General features: G+C 41.6%; 2 protein-coding genes across 2 annotated transcripts in view; one reads left to right on the forward strand and one right to left on the reverse strand.

The window, feature by feature from the left end:
- The first annotated feature begins 242 nt into the window (after positions 1–242).
- On the forward strand, positions 243–10,825 carry ALG11 (ALG11 alpha-1,2-mannosyltransferase). Its single transcript, XM_052650243.1, has 4 exons — positions 243–287; positions 3,854–4,087; positions 6,733–7,664; positions 10,083–10,825. Exons 1-4 carry the CDS (start codon positions 244–246, stop codon positions 10,373–10,375), a joined length of 1,503 nt encoding a protein of 500 aa, XP_052506203.1. The 5' UTR covers position 243; the 3' UTR covers positions 10,376–10,825.
- A 4,380-nt stretch (positions 10,826–15,205) lies between these two features.
- NEK5 (NIMA related kinase 5) overlaps positions 15,206–27,138 on the reverse strand; it is a 56,420-nt gene continuing 44,487 nt past the window's right edge. The window contains exons 19-22 of the mRNA XM_052650228.1: positions 23,932–24,066; positions 22,073–22,210; positions 16,133–16,232; positions 15,206–15,476 (exon numbers count right to left, since the gene is read on the reverse strand). Coding sequence (XP_052506188.1) covers positions 15,206–15,476; positions 16,133–16,232; positions 22,073–22,210; positions 23,932–24,066 — 644 coding nt within the window. The remainder of the gene's footprint in view (positions 15,477–16,132; positions 16,233–22,072; positions 22,211–23,931; positions 24,067–27,138) is intronic.

Here is a 27,138-nt window from a genome sequence, read left to right on the forward strand (position 1 = left end):
CCTATGCCCAACTCCCCCCACGGCTCCGCCCACGTGGGGGCCGGGACCCTGGGCGCCACGCGGAAAATTTGTCCACTCCCCTGGAGATTCTATTGGCTGGAGGGCCGTGGGAAGCTACTACCGGCAACCAATTGAGGTGCACAGTCGGCCCCGTGTGGGCGGGCGGAGTGGCGCAAGGTTCCTCAGGAGCCAATAGAGAAGAGGAACGACGAAACGCTTCCTGAGTTCGAGGGTCGGCGGAAGATGGCGGCTGCTGAAAAGGGCTGGTGCTTGTGTGAGTTATTGAGGTGAGGAGCAGGTGGTGTGGGCTCGCAGGCGTTTTCGGTACTGAAATGCTACGTATCTGCCCAGTGCGACTAATGTGTGTGGGCAGGGGCTTTCCTTGTCATGAATTTAAGCTATTTTCTCAAGGCCAGTGAGCATTCCCTTTGGGGTCTTGTGGATACACGAGAAGGTTAAGTTGAAGACCCGGTTTACCGCATTTACTTTCACTGCCTCACTGCTGTCTGAGAGCTCGCTTTCCCTTTGCTTTAGCTTTTCCTTTCTCTTGCGTTCGCTCCAGTTAGTCTGTTATAAATTATTCATATTCGTTCCTCATTTTCCTTTATGATTGAGCCACGAATTCATTCTCCATTCTGTCATGCTCTTTGGTGAAGAAACCGGATCTTCTGTTGTCTTTCACTCATCCAAACTATCATTGTTAACATATGTCATTTTAATGTCAGGTTTATGTTGAGTCCTCGTCTTGATTTTCCTTTGATTTCTTTTCTGATTGATGGAAATGTAGTTATATATTTTCTGTGTGCTGTGCTTAGTAGCTCAGTCGTGTCCGAGTCTCTGCGAGCCCGCCAGCCTCCTCTGTCCTTGGGGATCCTCCGGGCAAGAATACTGGAGTGGGTTGCCGTGCCCTCCTCCAGGGGATCTTCCCAACACAGGGATCCTACCCAGGTCTCCCGCATTGCAGGCGGATTCTTTACTGGCTGAGCCACCAGAGAAGCTACCTTTTTGTCTTTATTGTATAGATAATATATTGTGGGGTTTCTTTTGGTAGTAAAGTTAGGAAATAGATGTGCAAAAAATAAGTCTTCAGAAATGCTACAATCCAGAGATAACTATTGATAACATTTTGGTGAAAAACTCCCAAACCTTTTCTCCACGTTTGTTGTTGTAATACTACTGTATTTTGTATGTGTTGACTTACACTAATAAAACAGAAGACCTAGTATATTCTATCTACACAGCTCTTTTAACGCCTGTGTATTTCTGTTCAGGTTGAAAATTTATCATTAATATGATAGCATCCTGAATAGCAGTGTATATGTATTCTCTCCAGAATTCAGGTATTATTTCTTTTTCACTTTTGTCCCCCCTACTTCAAATTCTGTAATGATTATTTAAAACATTCCAACAAGAAAGTCTATTTTCAGAGCCTTCATATTCTTCTCTGCTATTTGAAATATGCTTAACTCCCTGCTTTGCACATGATAATGACTAAATAAAAATTTGCTGAATGGAATGGCTCACTGTTGATTATACTTACCTTTTTAAAGTCTTGTGCTTGAATATGAATAAATATTTAATGACACTTTTTTTTTAATGACACATTTTAGTTATATTTAAACAAATTCTGTGTAGGTAGTTTTGATGTACAAGTACGGTAGGATGTTTGATAAATTTCTTAATAGAACCTGTAAGTGTGTCTTTGAAACTAACAGATTGAAAACAAAAGAACTGGGTTAACTTTAGTGATTAATATGATTCTTTTCTGATTGTAAGTTGGATAGTTTGGTTTGAAAATCCTATCACATTTATTTTCCCACTTAAGTCATTTGAAGAAAATGTCATGGAAATCTTTGGATTCTGAGTCAGCAACATTTTAAATTAAACAGCTTCTTGTCTTGTCCTGGGAAAGGAAAGCTAACTAGTTAAGATAATATTGCTTTCCTGAACTGACATATTCCAAACGTTGTGGCCAGTCTTACCACTTCTGTCAAATTTCTGTCCATTCTTCCCAGCAGTGGTTCTTAAATTGTGGTTCATTGTGGCTCGTAGGCACCTGAGAGTCCCTAACACCCTTTCAGCGACTCCTCTGGGTAAAAATTATTTTTATATAATGTTAAGATATAATGTTTAGAGGACACAGTTTCTGTTTTGTTGACATTTGCACTGAGTGCAAAAGTCTTGGTGGATAAAACCACTACTTAGCGCAAATCAAGGCAGTGTTCTCAAACCGTACTAGCAGTCATTGTGTTTTTCATCTCCATGCGCTTGATAAAGCCAGTTTTTCTTTAAAATGTCCTTAATGAAGCAGTAAAAAGTATTAATTTTGTTAAATCTTGAGTACATACCTTTCTAATATTCTATATGACAAAATGGATTGAACACATAAAGCACTTCTCCATACTAGAGTGAAATAGTTGTCTTAAGGAAAACCTCTTGTATGACTGTCTACGTCGCAAAGTGAAATAGACATACTTTTTAGAGGACACAGTTCTTGTTTGGAAGAACAACTGACAGACAAACCATGATTCCTTTGACTCGGCATTTAGTAGGTATTTTCTGGAAGATGAAGGAATTGATTCTTGCTTCAAAGAAAACAAGTGACTGGGACTCCATGGCGGTCCAGCGGTGAGGACTCCGCACCTCCACTTTCTGGGAGTGTTCAGGGATCCTCAGGCTGCATGGCAGCTAAGAAAAAAATAATAAGTAACGGGTTCAGAAACATTTAGGGAAGCAGTGGTTTCAGGGGCATATAAACAGATCAGACATGGCACTCAGAATAGAACTGGAGACATCTAAGTTTCCTCTTCCCTCAAAACTTGTTCTACTTGAGGTGAAGTGAGAGAAGAAAAATGATTTAGTATCTCACCAAACTTTGAACTGTGGAATATGCAGCATTTGGAAGACATATTGCTTTGGATTACATGTTGTCATCTTGTGGTCAGATGCCATTCCCAGTCATATCTTGTTTAGGTTAATAATTAAATTTATTTTAATCCTTTAATACATATACTGAATTAGGAGAAAGATGGATCGACATTGATTTTTACTGCTGATTAAAAAGAAAAAGTACATTGACTTGCCAGCACTCTGTGGAATTAAAGGGGACTTGCACTTTTGTACATTGACTTGCCAGCGTGCTGTGGAATTAAACGGGACTTGCACTTTTGACATTAGATATTCTGTAGCATTAGAATTTTAATAGCTGTGTATTTTGTTAGACTCATAAGCTATAAAATTTTCTTTCTTTGCTACTAATATATAAAACAGTTATGTGAAACTAGACTTCAATTTGTAGCCTCTCATTTTTTCCTATTATTCTTTTGATTTATTTATTTTTAATTGAAGGATAGTTGCTTTACAATGTTGTATTGGTTTCTGCCATACGTGAATCAGCCATCCGTGTACATGTGTCCCCTCCCGCTTGAACCTCCCTTCCACTTCCCACCCCATTGCACCCCCTAGGTTGTCACAGAGCACCAGGTTGAGCTCCCTGCATCATACAGCAAATTCCCACTGGCTGTGTATTTTACATAGGTAACATATATGTTTCACTGCTGCTGCTGCTAAGTCACGTCAGTCGTGTCTAACTCTGTGCAACCCCATAGAAGGCAGCCCACCAGGCTCCCCCGTCCCTGGGATTCTCCAGGCAAGAACACTGGAGTGGGTTGCCATTTCTGTCTCCAATATATGTTTCACTGCTCTCTCAATTCGTCCCACCCTCCCCTTCCCGTGCTGTGTTCACAAGTCTGTTCTGTATGTCTTTGTCTCTATTGCTGCCCTGCACATAGGTTCATCAGGACCATTTTTTAATGACATGATATCCATTTTCACCATTCCCCTCTCGTTTCAGGTTTTTTTATTCATTAATCTTCCCCTGGCTATTTGTATGTGGAACTTTGTGTGTGTGTTTACTTATTATTGTCCTTTGGAGGCTCCGACTGCTGCTACAGAGAAAGAAAAAATCAGCGTCATCTAGCAAAACTGGGACACATCAAACGGTGATTGCATTTTTCCATCCATACTGCAATGCTGGCGGAGGAGGAGAAAGAGTGTTATGGTGTGCCTTAAGGGCTCTACAGAAAAAGTAGGTATGCATCTTCCTTAGCTAATTTGGTATATTATTACTGTTTTTAAAAAATCATTACCCAGAATGTGTCTTTTCTGGTACCTTATTCCTAGCCAGGGATTCCTTTTGTAAACTGTTCTTTAGCAAGGAAACACTTCTTTCATATGCTGACCTACCTTTTAAGATCCTGTTGAAGGGCTTCCCTGGTGGGCTAGAGGTTGAGAATCTGCCTGCCAGTGCAGGGGTCACAGGTTCAGCCCGTGGTCGGGGAAGTTCTCACGTGCTGTGTGAACTAAGCCCTGTGTGCCGCAGCTTACTGAGCCAGTGCTCCAGAGCCCCCACGCCACAAGTGCTGAAGCCCACGTGCCTGCAGCCGGTGTTGTGCAGCAAGAGAAGCCACTGCTATAAGAAACCCGCTCACCACAAGGAAGAATAGCGCCCCCCACTAGCCGCAGCGAGAGGAAGCCCGTGTCCAGCACCTAAGGCCCAGTGGAACCAAAACTACGTGAATAAATAAATCTTTTTTTTTTTAATATCCCATTGAATTTTATCTTTACCACTGATACAATAAAGAAACAGAAAGTATCTGCCCTTTTATGGCGTAATTTAGTGGGGATAACTGGTCACCTTGGGAGAGTATGTGGAGGAGATTGAATAATAAACAGAAATTGACCAAATACTATGAAGCGTTTAATACTTTAAATCCGAATACCTTTAGTCTGTGGTGATACACAGCAGATATTCTCTATGAAAGCATCTGATTCTGATTTTCATATCATTACCAGTTGGATAGTCTTAAGTAAGGTACCATGTTATTTAATAGAAAGAATTTGGTTTTACACATCTTTTAATGTTTTAGGCTTCCTTCTCCCCACTCCAGTCCCACAAGAAAAAGCATAGCAAAACACAGGTTCCATTATTGTTTTATCATATAAGGAAGACTGTTATCTCTCCATAGTGACCCTACTTCCTGGCACATGCCCTTCATTCAGTTTCAAAGTCCTCATGAGTAATGCCCTCAGCTCTCTGTTTCTCCACTATAAGCCCCATCTTGGCTTCTCGCCACCATTTCTGTGTGTCCTCTGCCATCTCCCATAAATCCCTAAATGCAGAGAATTTTCTTAAATCCTGTTATTGATCCCCACCTCCTTGAAGCCTTCCCTCCTCTGGCCCATGCTCTTCTTCTCGGGACAGTGTGCATTAGCCTTGTCTCTGGATTGCTGAACTCAGTGCAGTGGTCAAGTGTCACGAGATGTGTATGCGTACTCCCCAGCAGCCCTGTTACTCCTCCAGCTCACTAACAAACAAAAAACTCCAAATAATGAGTACGACATGGAAGATACTTTTACATCTTTCTCTTGCCACTTTTTGTCTCTCATCCCTCCCCACCCCCCTCACACATACTTTGCTCCAGCCTACTGAACTCGGGGCACATACCTTTATAAGATTCCTTGCCTTTTCATCTAGTGTTCCTATTTTTTCCTGAAACAACCTGTTTCTCCTTAGTTAATTCCTACAAATCTTTCCTGACTTGACACAAGATCCAGGACACTGGATTTTCAGTCAGTCTCCCCATTCTCTCTATGACTCAGAGAATAGTTGTAAACACAACCAGAGTGCGGCCAAAGTGTTAAAATCACAAGAGGGTATTTTTCTATATTTTTATTATATATAATTGTGATGCAGGCTCAAGGCCCAGCTTTTAAAACCTTTGTGCATTTCTCAGATTAAAACCCTGAGTAAATGTTACATGGCAGCCTGGATGGGAGCAGAGTTTGGGGGAGAATGGACACATGTGTTTGTATGGCTGAGTCCCTTCACTGTTCACTTGAGACTGTCACAACATTGTTAATTAGCTATACCCAAGTACAAAATAAAAAGTTAAATAAATAAATGATGAGACACACACAGAAAATCCCTGAGTAATGCTTTAGCATTTATGATCCTATTTAAAGATACTGTGCTGTGCTGTGCCCAGTCACTCAGTCATGTCTGACTTTGCAACCTCATGGACTGTAGGCTCCTCTTTCAATGGGGATTCTCTAGGCAAGAATACTGGAGTGGGTTGCCATGCCCTCCTCAAAGATACTTTTAGTGAAGGTTAACTCTTGTTTATGAATATTTTATTAATATTTCACTACCGGCTCAGTGGTAAAGAATCCTCTTGACAATGCAGGAGATGTGGGTTTGATTCCTGGTTCAGGAAGATCCCCTGGAGAAGGAAATAGCAGCCCACTCCAGTATTTGCTTGGAAAATTTCGTGGACAGGGGCGCCTGGCAGGCTCTAGTCCTTGGGGTCGCAAAGAGTTCAACATGACTGAGCACAGGCTAAATCACCATTTTAATACTGAGAAAGTTGTCGAAATAACATTTTTGAACATTTCTTAAGAATGAAAATGCCTCGTTTATAAATGGGCTATTTTGCTGATGTCTGCTATATGCAAAACTCTTAGTAGAGGGGATAGCAAAGAACTAGAAGTTTCCTTTGGAAGACTAACGTTTTAGTTGTAGGGCAGTGAAAGACCCAGGTAGGGTGGAGTCATAAAATCAGTGGAAAACATTTTTTTTAGTCTGAAAATAAGCTTCTTTATGGTCATGAGAAAAATGATCTACAATGCTTTGCTGTTTTCACCTAACCTACTGAAATTCTTACCTTATTTTAGGTATCCAGAAGCACTTTATGTTGTTTATACTGGTGATGCTGATGTCAGTGGCCAACAGATACTGGAAGGCGCATTCAGAAGATTTAACATCAGGTTAACTCGCCCAGTGAAGTTTGTTTTCTTAAGGAAGCGCTACCTTGTGGAAGATTCACTCTATCCTCATTTCACACTGCTGGGCCAAAGTCTGGGATCCATTTTTCTGGGCTGGGAAGCTCTAATGCAGTGTGTTCCTGATGTTTACATTGATTCAATGGGCTACGCTTTCACGCTTCCTCTGTTTAAGTATCTAGGTGGTTGCCGAGTTGGAAGCTATGTTCATTACCCCACCATCAGCACTGACATGCTCTCCGTCGTGAAGAATCAGAATGTGGGATTTAACAACGCAGCCTTCATTACCAGGAATCCTTTTCTCAGCAAAGTAAAGCTCATCTACTACTATTTATTTGCTTTTATGTATGGGCTTGTTGGTTCTTGCAGTGACATCGTCATGGTCAATTCTTCTTGGACACTGAACCATATTCTCTCACTGTGGAAGGTTGGGAACTGCACTAATATTGTTTATCCACCTTGTGATGTGCAGACATTCTTGGATCTTCCCTTACATGAAGAGAAGGCAACCTCAGAACACTTAGTGGTTTCGATTGGCCAGTTCAGGCCTGAAAAGAACCATCCTTTGCAGATCAGAGCCTTTGCTAAATTGTTGAATAAGAAGGAGAGTGAATCTCTTCCTCCACTTAAACTTGTGCTCATTGGAGGTTGTCGTAACCAAGATGATGAACTCAGGGTAAACCAACTGAGAAGGCTTGCTGAGGACCTTGGAGTTCAAGAAGATGTGGAATTTAAAATAAACATTCCGTTTGATGAGTTAAAGAATTACTTGTCTGAAGCAACAGTCGGTCTGCATACCATGTGGAACGAGCATTTTGGGATTGGTGAGTTTGTGCTGTAAACAGTTTGTGGTGGTGCGATGAGATAACACATTTTCAGTGGTTTTGAAAAAATAATAGTACTCTGATTTCATCCAGTCCTCAGTCTCTTCCCGGAGTCCACCAAGTTTGTTTTCCTCGTTTGAGACCCTGTAAAACATATTCCCTGTTGGCTCAGATGTTAAAGAACCTGCCCACAGTGCAGGAGACCTGGGTTTGATCCCTGGGTCAGAAAGATCTCCTGGAGAAGGGCATGGCAACCCACTCCAGTATTCTTGCCTGGAGAATTCCTTGGACAGAGGAGCCTGGTGGGCTACAGTCCATGGGGTCACAAAGAGTCAGACATGACTGAGCGACCTAACACAAAACATTTAACCAATGATAATATTTTTTGACCACTCACTGTATGGTGGTTACTTTCAAGGTCTTTACAAGTATTATCTGATTTAATCCTCTCTAGAACTTTACTTGATAGGTATTATGGTTATTTCCATCTCATCAACGACACAGAAAGGGTTTAGAACTTGCCCAGTCCCACAGTAAGAGAAGAGGGCAGATTCTAATCCAGACAGCGCCTGCTCTTAACTCCCACATTTCTCTCCACACTTCACCCCGTCTGTGTGCTGGTTCAGATCCCTGGACCTCATCCTAGCCCCCCACCCAGGAGCCACATCAGGATCCCTGGGTGGGTGCAGGCGGAGATTTGGTAAAGCCCCTCAGGTGATTCTGTGGTGCCCCAGGAGCCAAGAACCCCTGTCCCCAGGGGGCTCTTCCCAGTCACTTTTGATTCTTTTGTTGATTCTGATGGTTCTTTTATTCATTATTTGATGCTGTTATTGGAATGGCCTCAGGTGTTGGGTTTGGACAGCCGTGTGACGGGTGAAGACTTTGACCCAGAGAGGCAGCTGAGAGCAGAGGCCGGTGAGGCGCTGAGTTCGAGCCCGTGGAGTGGGAGTTGGCTGTGGGGCGTGTGTGTGTGTGTGCGGCCGCTGCGGCCTGTGTGAGCCTGAAGGAAGGAGAGGGGCCTGACCTGGGAACGCAGAGTGAGGAGCTGTGCAGTGAGTGGCCGCAGCCCTGTGGCCGTGGCCGGGGTGGCATAGGAGAGTCTGGAGAGCAAGAGGCTGCCCGGAGTGTAAGAGCGACAGGTCGCAAGTTGGCAGAAGAGCGGCCAGCGAAGGAGAAGAGGGGCCTGCCAGGCAGAGCAGCCGTGGGAACCGCGGGGGGGGGAGGGGGAGGGGGGAAGCAGAGCAGCGAAGGGTTCAGTGCTGCTGAGAGGCTGGGCGAGACGAAGACACGGTGGGCTTCACCATGGGTGCGGGCGGTGTCAGTGGAGCAGAGGGCAGAGGGCCAGGGGGCGGTGAGGGAGCCCTGAGTGCAGGTGAGCTCAGACCACGCTGGCCCCGAGCTGTCTGCCAAACAGAGACGGAAGGAGAGACAGTGCCAGGGGAGGACGTGTGACCGGGAGAGAGGGGTGGGTGTGTGTGCACTCGCTCACAGGGGACTGCTTGCACAAGTTTGAACTAGCTTAAGTGCTGATAGGAAGGGCCAGTAGAGAGGGAGAAGTGGAAGTTTCTGGAGAGAGTAAAACTGATTAGGTCAGAGTCTCTAAGACTTTGTGTAAGTACAGAGGAATGGTACTCAGCCTTGAACAGGGAATGGTGTAATTCATATTTTTCAAATAAGAGTTCAGATCAAAGCATTAGCAGAAGATTCTGTTCTGTAGAGATTCACCAGTGTTGAAGAGAGTTGTGGTGGTTCCATTTCTCTCCCGTGTGGCTGGGATGATAGCAGCTCTGTACCCTCCTTTGAAGTAAGAAAGCAGTCACCTCAATCATTTGCTGAAGGGCTTTGTTCTCTCTAGAAACGGATCAGAAAGGCAGGCCAGGTTTATATCCCCGGCTATATCATTGGCAGAGACTAACCGAAACTTTGATGTAGTTCAGCGCTGCTTTTGGGCGCACAGTTCTGTCTAATTTGCCGGAAATCCAGGCAGTAGCATAAACACCAGCCTCACTTGGAATGTGTCCCTAAGGTGGCTCACTTTCCCCCTTTTTTCTCCTAGTGCTGTAACTTGAACTCTTAACATACTGGGGTTTTTTTAAATCTTTTTTTACCTCTTTTATCTTTTAATACCTATTATCTGCCATCTTGCTAGTAACATTCTCCAGTCTTGTTTTATTATCTGAGACAGTTCTTGTGTCTACTTGTCTGTTTTAATAAAGAACAAAGCAGCATTATTGTGAAGCCTTGAAAACTGAAAAACTTACATTTTATTTTGCACCAGAGAAGTTAAATGAGTAAATTTGGAAAGACACAGACATTTACTTAAATTGCTCGAGTCTTTTGAAATTTGTAAAGGGCTCTGCTCCTCCTTGTTCTATGAGCACATTCAGAGACTTAAAAGATGTGATTTCTGTTCCTCAGGAATTGTTGAGTGTATGGCAGCCGGCACGATTGTCCTCGCACACGATTCGGGGGGCCCGAAGCTCGACATTGTCGTTCCTCACCACGGCGAGAGGACTGGGTTCCTGGCTGAAAGTGAAGAGGGCTATGCTGAAACTATGGCCCATATTCTTTCCATGTCTGCAGAACAGAGGCTCCAAATCAGAAACAATGCCCGTGCGTCCGTAAGCAGATTCTCCGATCAGGAGTTTGAAGTGGCATTCCTATCGTCTGTGGAACAATTATTCCAAAAATGCCACACCTGTACAAATTAAAGATGTTTTGTATAAAATGGTTAGATACTTTCATATGTTAATACTTTTCTGAACTCATTCCTTGTTGTGATAAGGTTAGGCTTATCCTGACTCTTTTGAAAAGACCCTGATGCTGGGAAAGATTGGGGGCAGGAGGAGAAGGGGACGACAGAGAGGATGAGATGGTTGGATGGCATCACCGACTTGATGGACATGAGTTTGAGTAAACTCTGGGAGTTGGTGATGGACAGGGATGCTTGGCCTGCTGCAGTCCATGGAGTCGCAAAGAGTCGAACACAACTGAGCGACTGAACTGAACCGAATTGATCCTCATGCAAGGCCCTTGCTTATCCATAAGCAAGGCCCTCAGCAGTATGTACATATAGCCAAGGTATTTATTTCAATGGAAAAAGGCAAAGTTACCTAAATGGTAACTTATATAGTTTAAATGTAAAAATTTTAGATTAGAGTTTGGGCTTAAATTCTGAAAGAAAAGAAACAATTTTAATTTTGGTATAATCCATTATTTTAAAAATTCTATTTGTCTGGTTACTTTAGAAACCAGGAAAGAGAATTTCCCTTTAGAAAAAACAAATGTTGAAAAAAAAAGTGGATGACTAATACTTGATTAGCACTTTAACATTGTTCTGATATGTTGGAAACACAAAAAAATTCTGGTACATTTAAATTCAAACAATATTGTGGATAAACTTTTTGAATACCTCTAATGATCCTTTAAAAGAACAAAAACTTTAAGCAGGCTTAATCATGTTCTAAAAGCAGATAGTCAAAAGACAGGCTGACTGTGGTTGCTCTATGGGTGTGCCTGGGCATGTAAGTAACGCTTTCCATCACTAGGTACTTGTGAATATAATTTTCTCTTTAGTGCTGTCAGTGTGTGTTTACAGCCCTCTCATTATCCGTTACCATTTTCACATCCCAGAGGCTAGAAGTCCGCTTTTTAAAGTCATCTAAGAGGTCTGAGTCAGAACATCGCGACAAGTGTTTTTCAGATGGTGATGATGTAAGATGGGGAACCATCCGCATGGTCTCTGTAATCAGCATCATGCATTATAAGGTGACGAGGTGGCAGTTTGCACAGAGCACTGGACTAGCAGGAAGGGTAGCTGGACCTGACCTCAGCTTCATCATCTACAAACAAACATCTGACCTTTTGACGCAAAAGCTGCTCCCTAATTTTTCTGAGTCTGAGCTTCTTTCACTGTAACCTGGAGATGTATTGGCTGTCCTCACTGCCTTTCATAATTGTAATGAAAACACAAAACACAGAAGGCATGTGAAAAATTGTGAAGTTACTTTAATTAAAGGTAACTGTGGTAAATGTCTTCTGTACTCCTATCTTTATCAGCGCATTATGACCCTAGGTAAATTCTTGTTACTAAGCCAGTAACTAGGAATCAGTATAATTTAACAGGACTTCCATCCTGAATAACTGATAACTAGCATGGAAAAATGAATATCTGTGTGTGCAGATATGGTTATTGAGAGGTACAACTTTGAGCATTTGCTCCACACATAATCAGTTCCTTCTGGTTCAGTGAGTTGACCTTCACAGTCTGACACATCTCGGTCTTAGGGGCATGTGAAAGAGGTAAACTTCCTTTCCAGTCGCCTCCTGTCCATTCATGGAGCCAGCCAGCTTCATTATCTGCTTCGAGTTACATCGCTGATGTGTTGTCTGCCGGCCATCTTCTGTCATCAGACCAAAAAGCACCAAAACAGTCCAGGCATGGTGACGTACCAGAGTGGCCTTGTGCTGGAGACTGTTCAGTTTAGAAGAGAAAAGCTTGTGGGAACTGGAGCCGGAAGGAGCCCTGCAAATTCTCTAGTCTCGTTTCTCTTATTTTCAAATTTACAGACAGGAGCGAGGTGAAGAACTTCAGTTCTGTCAGCATCCCAGAGCTGGTTAACGACAAAATCAGGATTACCACCTGGATGCAAAAAGCTCAGTGCGTTTTCTTCTCTTACAGCTCTTCTTTGAGATAAGATCCATGACCATTCCCACGCAGCCTACCCATCTACCCAGGGAAAATCATGGGACTAAAGAGAAAATGGACAGAGCAAAAGTAGAGGATGTATTAAAGGAAGAAAGGATCCTGAAATTTCACAAAATATTACTTAAACTCATTTCTTCAAAATGATCTTCATTTATCACAAACATATCACTGAAACTGTAATGCACATATGTTAGTAGGTTCTCTTTCAGTGTTCCTAACGTAGTACTAAATGTTTGTTTCTGAATACCTGACATGAAGAATGACAAAGCAATATATCAGCTACTGTGTGTGTGGAGAAACTGAGCGACTTTTAATTCCTATAAGATGTTGCTTTCCAGTGGTCCAAACATGCTGTTTTGAACCCACAGCACTGGTGATTCACATTTCATTTCTAGTTGTGCATAATAAACTATATTAACATATTCTTTGTATAGTAATCTAGTTGTATCTTAAATATGATATAGATTTAATAGATATAAAATCTGTTTGTATCTACGTATGAGTGAAAGAAGTGGTTTTATTATCTTTCTTTTCCCAGTATGGCGCCTTTATAGTCTCCCAGTTCACGTAGTCTCCCGCCCCTCACGTAGTCTCTCAGTTGTGAATTGTTTATTACCCACTGAAATGGCAGCCCACTCCAGTATTCTTGCCTGGAGAATCCCATGGACAGAGAGGAACCTGGCAGGCTACAGTCCATGGGGCTGCAAGAGTCAGACACAACTTAGCGAACAAACCACCGCCACTATTTCCAAGTACCCATGCCAAGAATATTTTTTAAACAGAAAAAGTTTTTAAAGGCAAAACAAGAACTGTCTTGTCTCGTGTACCCACAAGAAAAGTAGGTTGTCAGGTTTAATAGATTTTTTTAATGAGTATTTCAGACCTGTAACATACTGCAGAGCTTCATACCCTTTAATAATTTCCAGGATAATTTCCAAAGTCATATTCTAGACAAAATTATGAGATAGGGGCCAGTGTGATTATCAGTGCTTTCAGAATATTTGTGTATTGTATTATACAAATGTACCCTAGACTCCAGAACTATGATATGAATAAATAAGTGAAAGTGTGTCTGCTAAATCTGTCAGTGGGTACTATGAAAAAGTTACTTTCCACACCGTTGTATATAAAAGACAGATAACTAATGAGAACCTACCATATAGCACAGGGAACTCTACTCAGTACTCTACAATGACCTATATGGGAAGAAATTCTTAAAAAGAGTGGATTCATGTATATGTATAGCTGATTGACTTTGCTGTACAGCAGAAGCTAACACAACATTGTAAAACAACGATAGTAAAAAAAAATTTTAAGTTACATCCATTAAACCACAACAAGAAGCTGTGCATATTTCTCGAGTCAAATTCTGCCACTATGATTTACCCTTCATCTCCACTATTCCTCTGCTGATTCTTACCCTCTTTCCCCACCCTAATTAAGGCCACCCTTGGCTTTAGAGAAGCATCAGTTCCAGCAGCCTGGTGCTGTGTGCTCACTTGGATCATACATAACTATTACAAGACACTTAGAAGGGAAGTTAAGGGTTGATATACTTCTTGGTATCATTTAAAGAATGATCAAGTTGATAGATGCATACATAGTTACTGAGACACATGAATTTTCTAACAATTCTGAAGGCATGCAGGTCTGATCAATAGTTTGTTTTTTTTGGTTCGGCAATGTATCAATGTGCCATTTTAGTTTTACTTTCATTAAAGACCAGATATTACGGTCAGAATTCTACCGCTTAGCTATAACCACTCTGTCCTTCATAACAGCAGATAACAATAAATCAGAGTATCTACTAAGCTCCAGACATAGGTTCAACACTGGAATTGTTATAATTAATACAAAAAAAAGTTGAAGTCTAGGTTCCTGTCTCAAAGAGCTTACAGTCTTAAATTATATTAGTTTTTTCAATTAAACATTTCTGGCACTGGGCTAACCGCTATATATAAAAAAGACCATCATGAAAAATAAAGACCAGATATAGTCCCTGCCTTCCAGAAGTTTATACATTTGAAACTATTAGAAAATAATTCAGTGAGACACTAAAATGATTCTTTGGTACACAATTCCGCTCCTTGCTCAGTTACTTACTTCCATCAGTGTCAACATCAGCTTCAAAAAAGCATATTCAGCATACCCTAAGAAATGTCAGAAATCATGGTTTTATAAAATGACAGATTATTTTAAATGAATGAATCTATATTAGCTTTCTATCACTAACAAATGACTGCAAACTTGGTTAAAACAACAAAAAGGTATTATAGTTCCATCGGTGAGAAGTCTAAAGTGGATTTCATGAGGCTAAAATCAAGGTGTTGGCAGGGCTGCATTCCTTGGCATGAGGCCCCTTCCTCCATCTTCAAAGCCAGCAGGATCGAGCTGAACCGTCCCCTCAGCTGCCACCTCTCTGGTTCACTTCCTCTTCCACCTTCAGAGACTCTTGTGCTGACACTGAGCCCATCTGAATAATCCAAAATAACCTCCCTATTTAAGGTCAGCTGGTTAGGAATCTTAATTCTACCTGCGATGTTAATTCCCCTTTGCCAGGTAAAAATATATTCACATCTTTGGGTGTGCTTGGGGTCGGGGGAGTCACGTTACTATGCTGACCACATACAGAATCTGAAAGATTTCTTAATAGAAATGTTAAAGTAAAATATGAATTTCTACATTCAAAAGCTAGTCCCACTGTCTAAATTGAGAGAAAAACTAATAAAGCCTTGGGATTACTGGAAAACCCTACAATAAATGAATACTTATGACTTGTTCCCAAAGAGACACTATAACACATACAAACATCATTTAAGAAAAAGTTCAACAATCACAGTTGAATATTTTGACTGTTGGTTGATATTCCTTGATCTTCGTCACCAATACAAATTTTGTCATCAGATGGAATAAAAATACTCTCCAAACCTTCATTTAATTCTGAATATTTCTGCATGCCTATCCCCTCTGTTTCTTCTAAGTTTCCAGCATCTTTAGAAGAACTAGAAACCTCTTCTCTTTTTTCTGCCTCATTGAAAGTAGCCAGTTTTTCCAGAGATTCTACTACTTCATTTCTCAATTCATCTTCAGATTCTTCAAAATTTCTGAAATAATAAAACAGTGAAAATATACTTTGTGGTATCAAAACACTGATGAAGACATGAAAATATGTCCCTTCTTAAGCCCCAGTCCCCAACTGAGCAATATTAAAGTTGCTTTTTCAGCCAGGTAATAAAATGTTTATCAGTCTGGTTTTTCTTAGGATGATTAACATCCAATGTTGGGAGAATCAATATTTTGTTAAGCTGGAACTGTGTTCTACAACCTTTATGATATTTATGAATATCTATTAAACTCATGTTTAAAAGAAGAGGCAGGAAGAGAAAAAAGATAATGAAATGTCTGCCATATATTAAGCCCTTCATATATGCCAGTCACTGCCCTAAAGCACTTCCCATATACTGTGTTTCATCTAATAATAATACTTGAGGTAGACATTATCATCATCAATTTACAAAGAAGCTGGGCTCAAAGAGATTTTGAAAAAGTGCCCAGGGTCTCGCAGCTACTACCCAGAGAGCCACCCATTCTGAAAGGGTAGAAATCGGACACGACTGAGTGACTAACACACACGCACACACTGGTCTCCTTAGCTGAGTCTTTGAGGCTATCTTTGATGCCTCGACAGCAGCATTTTAACTTTTTACCATTTTGACTATATTCTGTGCTTCATGCAGGCCTCTGTGAATGATCTACTTACGTATCATCATCATCATCAGATCTTGGATCTGGTTGTCCTGCATCTACTTCGATGTCAAAGGCCACTTCCACCTTCCCCTTATCTTCTTTCAGTGATCCCACTGTTAAATAAATGACAGAGATTAAAGCATCCCAGCCTATACACCTCATGAGGGGCATGCACCTAGAGTCTATATTGAACATCAGCCACAATGGTAAAACCTTTGAATAATTCCATTAAAGCAGAGAATAAGACAGATAAAAATGGACAGCAACTATTCCACGTTGTACAGAAAGTCGCAGGCAACACAAGAGAAGAAAAAGGAAGTGAGAAATAATGATCAGAGATGAAGAGACAAACTAATCCCACTTTCAGGGTAGAAGTTTGATTGCATAGAAAATTTAAGGAGATCTTGGAAAAACGTAAGACTTGCCAACATTATTTGTGCTCAGTCATGTCTGACTCTTTGCAGCCCCATGGACTGTAGCCCATCAAGCTCCTCTGCCCACAGAGTCTTCCAGGCAAGAATACTGGAGTGGGTTGCCATTGCCTGCTCCAGGGCATCTCTTCAACCCAGGGATCAAACCCCTGTCTACTGCATGGGCAGGCAGATTCTTCACCACAAGCGCCACCTGGGAAGCCTGCTAACATTATTGGACCCCCCTTCACTGTTTGGGGGCTTCCCTGATGGCTCAGAGGGTAAAGCATCTGCCTGTAATGCAGGAGATCCGGGTTTGATCCCTGGATCAGGAAGATCCGCTGGAGAAGGAAATGGCAACCCACTCCAGCACTCTTGCCTGGAAAATCCCATGGATGGAGAAGCCTGATAGGCTACAGTCCATGGTGTTGCAAAGAGTCGGACACGACTGAGCAACTTCACTTTCTCTTTCAGTGTTTTTATACACAGTATTCAGCTTATGGTTACAGTAAATCACTGATGTCTGCAGGGAAAACCCAAAGCACATACCCACAACTTTATCTTTTTTTTGGTGAGGGTGGAGGTGAGGGGGTGAATTCATTGTTGTTATTTAAAGTGTACTTTTGTTCCTCTTGGGGAAAAGATTAGACTGAAGATAGTAAAATATTTCATTTCTTTACAGGAACCAGCATCCCCTCAACAGCTCTAAAATTTCAATGATTGTAAGGTACACTTATTTTATACACTAATAACCAAGAAAACGTTCCCAATAAAATGGCACAATGTTTTCTTAGCCCTTAAAATTTATATTTTATAAATATAAATTACTATAAGAACTCTTTTAGTCTTTCTTAAGCACATATCTGGAGAAGAGAATGGCAACCCACTCCAATATTCTTGCCTGGAGAATGCCATGTACAGAGGAGCCTGGCAGGCTATAGTCCTTGGGGCAACAAAGAGTCAGACATGAGTGAGCAACTAACATTATACTACTACTATATAAGCACACATCTCTAACTTTATGTCACTCTGGTATATTCATAAAAATGAAAATATAAGGTGGAATTAAAAGCAGAGATATTTTTGTAAACTTTTACATGACAACCCATGTATACGCTCACAAGTTGAAATTTCACTGCACAGTATTTACCTATTTTTAATGAACACAGTTCATCCCAAATCACAGCTCATATCACTTCCTAAAGTGCATTAAATAAATGAAGTAGATTCATGTATCTCATTTATGAGTTAGTCTGGCTACTAGAACAGAGTATTCTTCTTGGTATGGGAATCTGATAGTTTTACTTTCTTGTCTCAAGAAGGCAGTTTTAGGAGGCCCTTAGTTTTGTTTAACAGGATAGAAGAAAGGATGAAAGGCTGACTACAGAAATGGAAATCGGCTGTTATCAAGATGTGCGACTATGATGTTACCAAGGCAACTGTGCACCCTGAAAACTGACACCAGAAGAACAGAGGCTGCCTTCCCACCAAGGACTCCCTGGGAGTGGCTAAACTATAAACAAAATTCCTGACCTGAATTAATTATGCACATGTTAAAAAAAAAAAGTATCCTCCTTAAAATAGTGTAGTTTTTACTAGTAAGATTCATTTAAAAGGATTTTATAAAGTCTTACTATTTTAAATTTTCAAAATAGGACACGGAGACATAGAGAACAGACTTGTGGTCCTAGTGGGGGAGGAGATGGAAGGATAAATTGAGAGAGAAGCACTGAAACATATATATTATCATCTGTACAACAGCTGGTGGGAAGGTGCTGCATGGCACAGGGAGCTCAACCTGGTGCTCTGGGTCAACCTAGACAGGTGGGATGGGTTGGGGGGTGGGAGGGAGGTTCAAGAGGGAGGGGATATATGTATCCTTATGGCTGATTTATGCTGTGGTACGGCAGAAATCAACACAACATTGTAAATTATCCTCCAATTAAAAACAAATTAAATACATTAGGACTAATTAAACATGTACTTGATAACCTTTTCATTTTAAATGGAATTTAGAACAAGATGCATCAGAGGAGTTTATTTTCAAGAAACTGGATGTTTAAGCCAAAGATATGACAGAGGATATATGAATTGCAGTTAAATGTATGACAACGAATCCATAAATGCCTTTATAAATTGTGTCTATTATACATGTAATCAAAGTTATTAGAATTTACACATGCAGACAGTCTTCATAAAGAGTCTACAGAACCGTAAGAATAATTTTCAATGTTGTAATTTCCTTATCCAGCTTGATGGCAATACAGCCATTGGCAAACCCATGCCTTTACATAAAGTGATAGTAAAAATTATGCTGTGGCTGTATTCTCACTCACAGAGACATGGTCACCTACTAAGTTCTGGACATGGTAGCAGGCACCACGGATAGAGAGTCGGAGTGGGGTGGTGATCAAGACAAAGCCCTCAGAAGCTTGTAGCCTAGCAAGGAAGAAAGCTATTAAACAGAAAATCAATGTGAACTTGATTTTTATGATCAGAGAATTAGTGTCTTGTAGGATACGAAGCAGGGAACCCAAACTCAGATGAATACGAAGGAGACATGCCACGATGTCTTCTCAAGCACTTAAACCAGTGGTTACCTAAGACTCCCTGGTGGTCCAGTGGTTAAGACTCTGTGCTCCTGATGCAGGGAACCCAGATCCAATCCCTGGTCAGGGAACTGGATCCTGCAAGATGGAACTAAAACCCAGCCAGCCAAAGGAAAAAAAATATTTTAATATTAAAAAAAATAAAACAGTGGTTGCCTGTCAGTGGTACACAGGCAGTAATTTAGCTGAGATCCAGGTTTTTCATAGCAATCTATAAAAATTCAAATAAAATCACTACTACATCTTCTTATGGCCTGAATTCACATAATAAATATAATAAGGAAATATATTTCATGCACTTAACCAATATTTGAGTGTGCACGAATTTCAGTGTGACACCGAATGAATGTGAAACTGTCAGAGGTAGCTAAAAGAAAAGTCAGAGAGACAGTAGACAGACTGGAGGAGTTACAGAAAGCTTAGTAGAATTTTTTGGATTAAAGGGAAGCATGTCAATCAAGTTACAGGCTCTTGAATTCATTCATCCAAATTATTAACTTATTAAGAATCTTCTATATTCCAGACACTTTTGCCAGCTCTGTCTGGCAGTACAGGGAAAAGTATGGAGGGAAGGGTAACTGCTGATAAAACATCGCTACAGAAGTGAGCAGGAGTTCCATCAGAGAGGAATCTTAAGGGAGAATTACTCTGGCAAAGGAAGGAAGGCTTGCATTCTAAACAGAAGGAAGAATAGTTGAAGACAAGTGCCAGGGGCTCTGACGTTCGTTGGGACGGGCCATTTGGTCTTAAAGGCGCTTAGAGTCTGCACAATCTGGGTTTTACCTGGAGGGTGAGGGAGAATCTTTTGCAGGATTTAAAGCAGAGAAGAGACTTGGTCCTTTTTAGTGTCAATATTATCTGGCAGGGGTGCAGTGTGCGTGTCCGTGCTTAGTCACTCAGCTATGTTAGACTCTTTGTGACCCCATGCATGAATCACAGTCCACCAGGCTCCTCTGTCCATGGGGTCTTTTCAGGCAAGAAAACTGGAGTGAGTTGCCATTTCCTCCTCCAGGGATCTTCCTGACCCAGGGATACAACTCATGTCTCCTGCGTCTCCTGCATTGCAGGAGAATCCTTTACTGCTGTCACCAGGGAAATCCCAGGTGCAGAGGGATAGCTAAAGAAAGACGACCAGAGACAGGAAGTCAAGCTTGCTCCTGGGATAGGAAAGATGAAGCGAGGCCAACCACAGAGTTAGAGGCTGCAAGACCAATGAAAAGTCCAGCCAGGGACTTTCCTGGTGGCCCAGTGGCTAAGCCTTCTGTGGTCCCAATGCAGATGGGCCCAGGTTTGATCCCAGCTCAGGGAACTAAATCCCACATGCTGCAACTAAGAGCTTGCATGCTGCAACTGAAGATCCTGCATGGCAAAATCAAGACCTGGTACAACCAAATAAAAATATATATATATTAAAAGAAAAAGCACAGTTGGAGTGGGAGGGGGCGCCCACACCCTTAACAGGTTACAAAAGAAAATATCCACGCTTTGCTTTGAACGCCACCCTGAGAGGCAAGTTCCTATCTTGCGTCCCACTTGTTGGATCAGTTACTCATATATGCCTAATGTAAAGCTGTCCATGCAAAAATACAGTAAGTTCATAAATAAATTCATGTGGCGTGCAAGATCATATGAAGAGTTTTCTATGATTCTTTCAAAGAATCGCAGGAGCAAATGCAAGAAGACAAATCATCGCCACCAGCATGTCGCTTCGCTATCACAGTGTCCTGAAAGATGGGCACCTCCATCCTCCCTGGTCTGGGACCCCAGCCCTTGGCCTCCAGTCTAATGCAGGGCGGCCCAAAGCTTCCTCCCAACCCCGCAGCCTACAGCCCCATCTTACAGACAATGCCTTTATCCCAGGATAGAAGGGGAGGAAGCTGACCAGCAATCAGACTGCAGCCTGTGATTTGAAGTTACTAGAAAGAAAGCCTTGAAGACAGAGGACCATTTTTCTCTCTCTCCCCACCCCCTCCACCCAAGCGTTGAGTTTTAAGTGTGGCAGCTGAGATAAGTCATAATATCGAAGAACTCCAGCTACTCAGGGAACCTGGCTCCTTCTACTGCTCCTAGATTTTAGTTATACTTTCTCAGTCTCTCAGGTGGGTAGATCTGCAAATCCTTCCCACCTGAGATGTTCCTCCGACAATAAAATGCCGTCTCTGTGAAAGACAGCTTTCACAGAGATTCCCCTTTTCTTGCACTTCACACCCTGGCAGACTCACTCTTCAGGAACAGTCAGCTATGCCTCTTGCATTTTTCTCAATATACTTTCCTATTGTTCTTTCAACTTTTAAGCACTCATCAGCCTCCATTACTCTCAGGTTGGCACCCAGGCCCCCCTGCCCCCTCAGCCTCGCATTTCTGAAGCCCCAAAACCCTGCCTGGGCAGGTGTTCTTTGTGTGATACCTGCCTGTCCCAGATGGCTTTTCTCGGGGCAGTTCACACCAGATCCTCACTGTGATGCAAATTCCCTCAACCTTTAGAAAACAACAACTTCTGAAACCAACACAAGCATAATCTTGCTAAAAGTTAGAGGCGGAAAAAAAAAAAATCCCCAAAGCCAAAAAAAACTATATTAAGATGTATTTTATTGCCCACTGCATGGTAAGTTGAGTCTGCTGAATAGCTGTCAGATTAAATGGACTCTGCCAAGTAGAGCTAAGCCCTAGCTCATCATCTACAAAGCCACCTGCCCTTCCTACCTAATTTTCATCACTCATCAACCGATCCCGTTACAGAAAATGACTCCACTTTTTTCAGAAGCTCAAGTCTTTCATTAATGCGTCTGGAACAGGCTTGGACAAAGTAAATCAGCTTCTGAAAAGGCTTTGACACCCTCTCAATTCTCTCTCCAGGCTATTCTTATCCCCATCCTGCATTTCCATGTCTGACAAAATTCTGCAGGGGGTTGGGGATGTACTTAAACTACATACCACATTCTCCATCGTTGGCAGAAAGCGAGCTGCTGGTTAGCTGTGCTCCTGCCAAAACACTCAGTAAAGTTCCCGGTGCTTCTTGCTGCCACCGTCTCCTGTTTTCTGGACCGCCCTCAATCTCAATCACTCGGCCGTCTGAAAAGGAGACTGGATTAGTGACAATAAAAATGCTTCTTCAATGGAGTTTTTAAAATCACAGAATGCAAGAACCTTGGAGATAACCTAATCCCACTCCTCATTTTATGAGTAAAGAAGCTAAGAAAAGTTCAGTGACAGTATGACTGTCACAGAGCTACTAGGCAGGAGAGTCATTTTTTGCTTTGCAAACTGGCTATTTTGGTACGTTGACATTTCTATTCTATAGTTTATTTTAAATTCGGTTTCCCTCCTTATTGTTTCACTGGCTTAGGATGGATTAAATTGTATTATGTTTGCAAGCCCTTTTCTGTAAATTTAATGATATATTTTGTAAGAGTATAAATATGGGTCCATTCAAACACTTTTAATTACTAACTTCAGTAATACTTACAGACTTCAACTTGTAAGATGGACATAAATTTTAGCTCTCCCTCAGCCCCACATGGGCTTCCCAGGTAGTGCTAGAGATAAAGAACCAGCCTGCAATGTAGGAGATGTAAGCAAGCTTGATTCCTGGGTCAGGAAGATCCCCTGGAGGAGGGAAAGGCAACCCACTCCAGTAATCTTGCCTAGAGAATCCCATAGATAGAGGAGCCCGGCAGGCTGCAGTCCATAGGATCGCAGAGTCAGACACCACTGAAGTGACTTAGTACACATGGCCCCACGTTATCAAGAACATAGGAAATAAGCAATAAAAATCTCCACCACCTGTGAGATCACACCCAGGTATTGCAGGGACTCTCTGATGAGGAAAGACTGTGCCAGAAGCTCAGATGTAAACAAAAGAATTTACGTTGAAAATACCATCACATTCTAAACTGTCCCAACACTGAAATAGTACATTGGCTTACAAAGCAATTTAATGTGTATCTGCACTAACTCTCTAAATCTTGTGGGATAGCTAATATTTCAATTCTGACGTTACTGATGAAAAAAATGGCCCTCCAAGACATTGCAAGAGAGTTATTGGGCTAGCACAGGAAAGCAGATGAAGCCACCTGCCCCTCCTTGAGAGGGAGGTGGGAGCCTGGATCTTTCCTCCCTTACATTCTCACAGCTACAGTGGTCAATTGTCTAGAATAATTAGTAGGCAAGTCTCTGCAGAGGTAGGAAGTGGAAGCGCTGGTTGCTCAGTCGTGTCTGGCTCTTTGCAGTCCTATGGACTGTAGCCCACCAGGCTCCTCTGTCTATGGGATTCAACAGGCAAGAATACTGGAGTGGGTTGCTATTTCCTTCTCCAGGGGATCTTCCCGACCCCGGGATCAGACCTGGGTCTCCTGCACTGCAGGCAGATTCTTTACCATCTGGGCCACAAGCCTAATCTAAAACAGTATCTTTTGACAAGTATTTGATACAAACCTATAGGGACTGTAGGGCTTCCCTGGTGCCTCAGATGGTAGAGCGTCTGCCTGCAAAGCGGGAGACCAGGGTTCAATCCCTGCGTTGGGAAGATCCCCTGGAGAAGGAAATGGCAACCCACTCCAGTACTCTTGCCTGGAGAATCCCATGGACAGAGGACCCTGGTAGGCTACAGTCCATGGGGTTGCAAAGAGTCGGACACGACTGAGCGACTTTTCTTTCTTTCTTTCTTATAGGACTATACTGAAAAGCGAGAACTATCAGGTCAGAGTGAGCACTGGCATTTGGGGTGAACACAGCTGTGTCTGGGGCCTCTCTCTCCTCTTGCTGATGATTTAAGCCACTGATGTCAGCCTCACCCTCAGGCATGGTGGAGCAGGTGGAGCAGGTGGAGGTGACATCGGCCGAGGCCATCATTTGCAGCAGAGTCTGAGGAGCTCCTGGGGCCCACTGTCTCCTGTGCCCTGCAGCAGTGGCATCCGGAACGCACAACTCTGGGTATAAGGAGATAACTCGTTCATCTCAAAGCAGCAAAGGGTGACTAATAGCACCAAATGGTTCTTAGGAAACCTGGAATCCATCAGCTGGCACATTCAAAAACAAGTCACTACCATCCTTCTAATACAGATTATTATGGACTGAATGTTTGCACACCATCCCTCCCTTACCCGCACCCCACCCCCCCACCCCACCCCCCCCCCACCCCCCACCAATTCAGATGTCCAAACCTCATGCCCAAGGTGATGGTATTAGGAAGAGGGACTGTAGGGAGGTGATTAGGTCACGAGGGTGAAGCCTCATGAATATGAGTAATGCTCTTATGAAAGAGACCCCAGAGAGCTCCCTCATCTTTTCCACTAAGGGTTGTAGTTCAGTCGCTGAGTCCTGTCAGTGACCCCATGGACTGCAGCAAACCAGGCTTCCCTGTCCTTCACTATCTCCTGGAGTTTGCTCAAATTCATGCCCACTGAGTCGGTGATGCCATCCACCCATCTCATCCTCTGTCGTCCCCTTCTCTTCCTGCCTTCAATCTTTCCCAGCATCAGGGTCTTTTCCAATGAATCGGCTCTTCACATCAGGTGGTCAAAGGACAGGAGCTTCAGCTTCTGCATCAGTCCTTCCAATGAATATTCAGGACTGATTTCCTTTAGGATGGACTGGTTTGTGAGGACACAGCAAAAAGATGGAATAAGGCCCTCACCAGACCCTGAATCTACCAGCATCATGATCTTGGACTTTCCAGCCTCCAGAAATGTGTGAAATATTGAATAAATGTTGTTAATAAGCCATCAAGTTTATGGTATTTGTTACTTCAGGCCACTGAACTTTTAAGTTCTGAAGTTATACACAGGTTTAAAATTGTTTCATTTTTATTATTAACATTTGGTTGACTAGACAATATATTTAATGCTAAAGAAATACTAACAGCACTGAATGAATGGGCATTATGTGAACTTTAGTAGTTTCCATGGAAATGCAACTATTCCATTACCTTACTTTATCTTCTGGCCACACTGTGGCATTCGGGACCTTAGATCCCCAACCAGGGGTTGACCCTGGGCTCCCTGCAGTAGAAGCCCATATTCTTAACCACTGGACCAGCAGCCAAGTCCCCTACCTTAATTTCAAAAGTAACATGGTTTTTAGAAAATTTGTTGCTATGTTTCATTATAGGAAATTTGGAGATCAGATAAATAAAGAAGAAAACCAAAATTTCCACAATCCCACTGTCCAGAAGATGATTACAGTTGCAAATTTTCCTTTATACCTTTTGTTTTTGCTTCGTTTTGAAACAAAAAAAAATGGGCCAAATACTACATACCCTTTTATAATTTGTTCTTTCCAATTAGCAATATATCCTATCTGAATTATTAAATATTGCTCTATACCACTTTTAAAGCAAACTGGGTATCCTGTTTTATGGATACATTTTAACTTAATTCTCTTTTGTTGGATTTTTAGATTGCTAGAATTTTTTACTACAATAAACAACACTATAATGAACTCATTTTTTACATTTATGACTATTTTCCCTAGGTAAAATATTGAAAATGAGAGTTCTAAGAGTTAGTAATATTTGCTTTACCAAAGCCTTTCATTGTTAAAGTTGAATCTATTACTAATTTATTCTGTGATTTTTTTTCCTATGTATTTTGAATAGCGAATTCTTCCCTATTTGAAAAATACTCATATTTTCTTTCACTTTATTTTATAACATACAGTTTCACTTTTAACATATAAACCCTTTGATTTTAGCTTGGAATTTGTTTTGCTGTATCATTATCTAGCGTCTGATTTCATAATTTCCCCCCAAATTAGTAACCAATTAGTTCTAGAGCATTTATTTAATTTTTATTTAATTCATTTATTTAATTCCCATTAACACGATGTGACTTTTAGCATATGCTAAATTATAATACATACTAGAGTTTGTTTCTAAACTTTGTCTTTTTTCACTAATTTTTAAAAAATTTTGCTGCTAGTATCATATTGTTTTAATCACTGTAATTTATATAATATAGTTTGATATTTGGAAGACAAGTACCACTCACTGCTCTTCTTTTCTAGATTTTTTTGGCTAGTTAAGAATCTCCAAGGGACTTCCCTGGTGGTTCAGTGGTTAAGAATCTGCCTTCCAATGCAAGGGACAGGGGTATGAGCCCTGTTTGAGGAATTAAGATCCCACATGCCATGGGGCAACTAAGCCCTCAAGCTGCAAGTACTCAGCTCAAGCACTACATGTAAGACCCGACACAGCCATAAATAAATACATATTTTTAAAAAAGGCTCTCCAAGATTCCACAATCTGCCAAGATCTCTTTACACCAGAAAAAAACTCCTATTGTGCTTTTGATTGAAATTGCCCCAAATCCACATATTTATTTGGAATGAATATTTCTAATATATAACAGTACTGTTGTTGTTCAGTTGCCCAGTTGTGTCGGACTCTTTTCTCTACATTTATTCAAACAGTCTTTAACTCCCTCAGTAAGGTTTTATGGTTTCCTTCATTTGCTCTGCATGATTCTTATGGAGTTTATTCCCAAGTTATAAGTACACACACATATACACTCACACACATATCTGCTATTGATACTGTCAATGAGATCTAAAGACCAACTGGGGAAAATATTTGCAATAGGTATTTCAGGCAAAGGTTCTACTTAAATGAGTCTTATAAATTAAAAAAATGACATAGATAAAGGATATGAGCACATAATTCACAAGAGAAAGACAGAGGTCAAGAAACACATGGGGGATTGTTCAGCCTGAATAATAATTACAGGAACCCAGTTTAAATTGAGTCCATTTTCAGTATCAAACTAATGATTAGTACTGGGGCTCAAAAAGCAGGTTTTGTGCCGCCTTTCACTGGTTCATGACAGTTTTATGATTGTGAAGGCAGAGTCAGGTGTCACTCATCTCTGAGGTCCCTTCCACCTAGCAGTCTGGCAGAAGCTGGGGATTCTCTGCTGAATTGAATACAGATTTTTCCAGGTGGAAGTGAGGCAACGTGTATTATTCTAGGAAGAGGAAACTGAGCTGAGTCAGGCTGTGTAAATGCT

The sequence above is a fragment of the Budorcas taxicolor genome, chromosome 12 (assembly GCF_023091745.1).
Source record: "Budorcas taxicolor isolate Tak-1 chromosome 12, Takin1.1, whole genome shotgun sequence".
Lineage (NCBI taxonomy): Eukaryota > Metazoa > Chordata > Mammalia > Artiodactyla > Bovidae > Budorcas > Budorcas taxicolor.

Coding starts and splice junctions, on each gene's coding strand:
- ALG11 (XM_052650243.1), top strand. CDS start 244: ATGGCGGCTGCTGAAAAGGGCTGGTGCTTGTGTGAGTTATTGAG. Junction 288..3,853: donor TGCTTGTGTGAGTTATTGAG/GTGAGGAGCAGG, acceptor CTCTCGTTTCAG/GTTTTTTTATTCATTAATCT. Junction 4,088..6,732: donor TTAAGGGCTCTACAGAAAAA/GTAGGTATGCAT, acceptor ACCTTATTTTAG/GTATCCAGAAGCACTTTATG.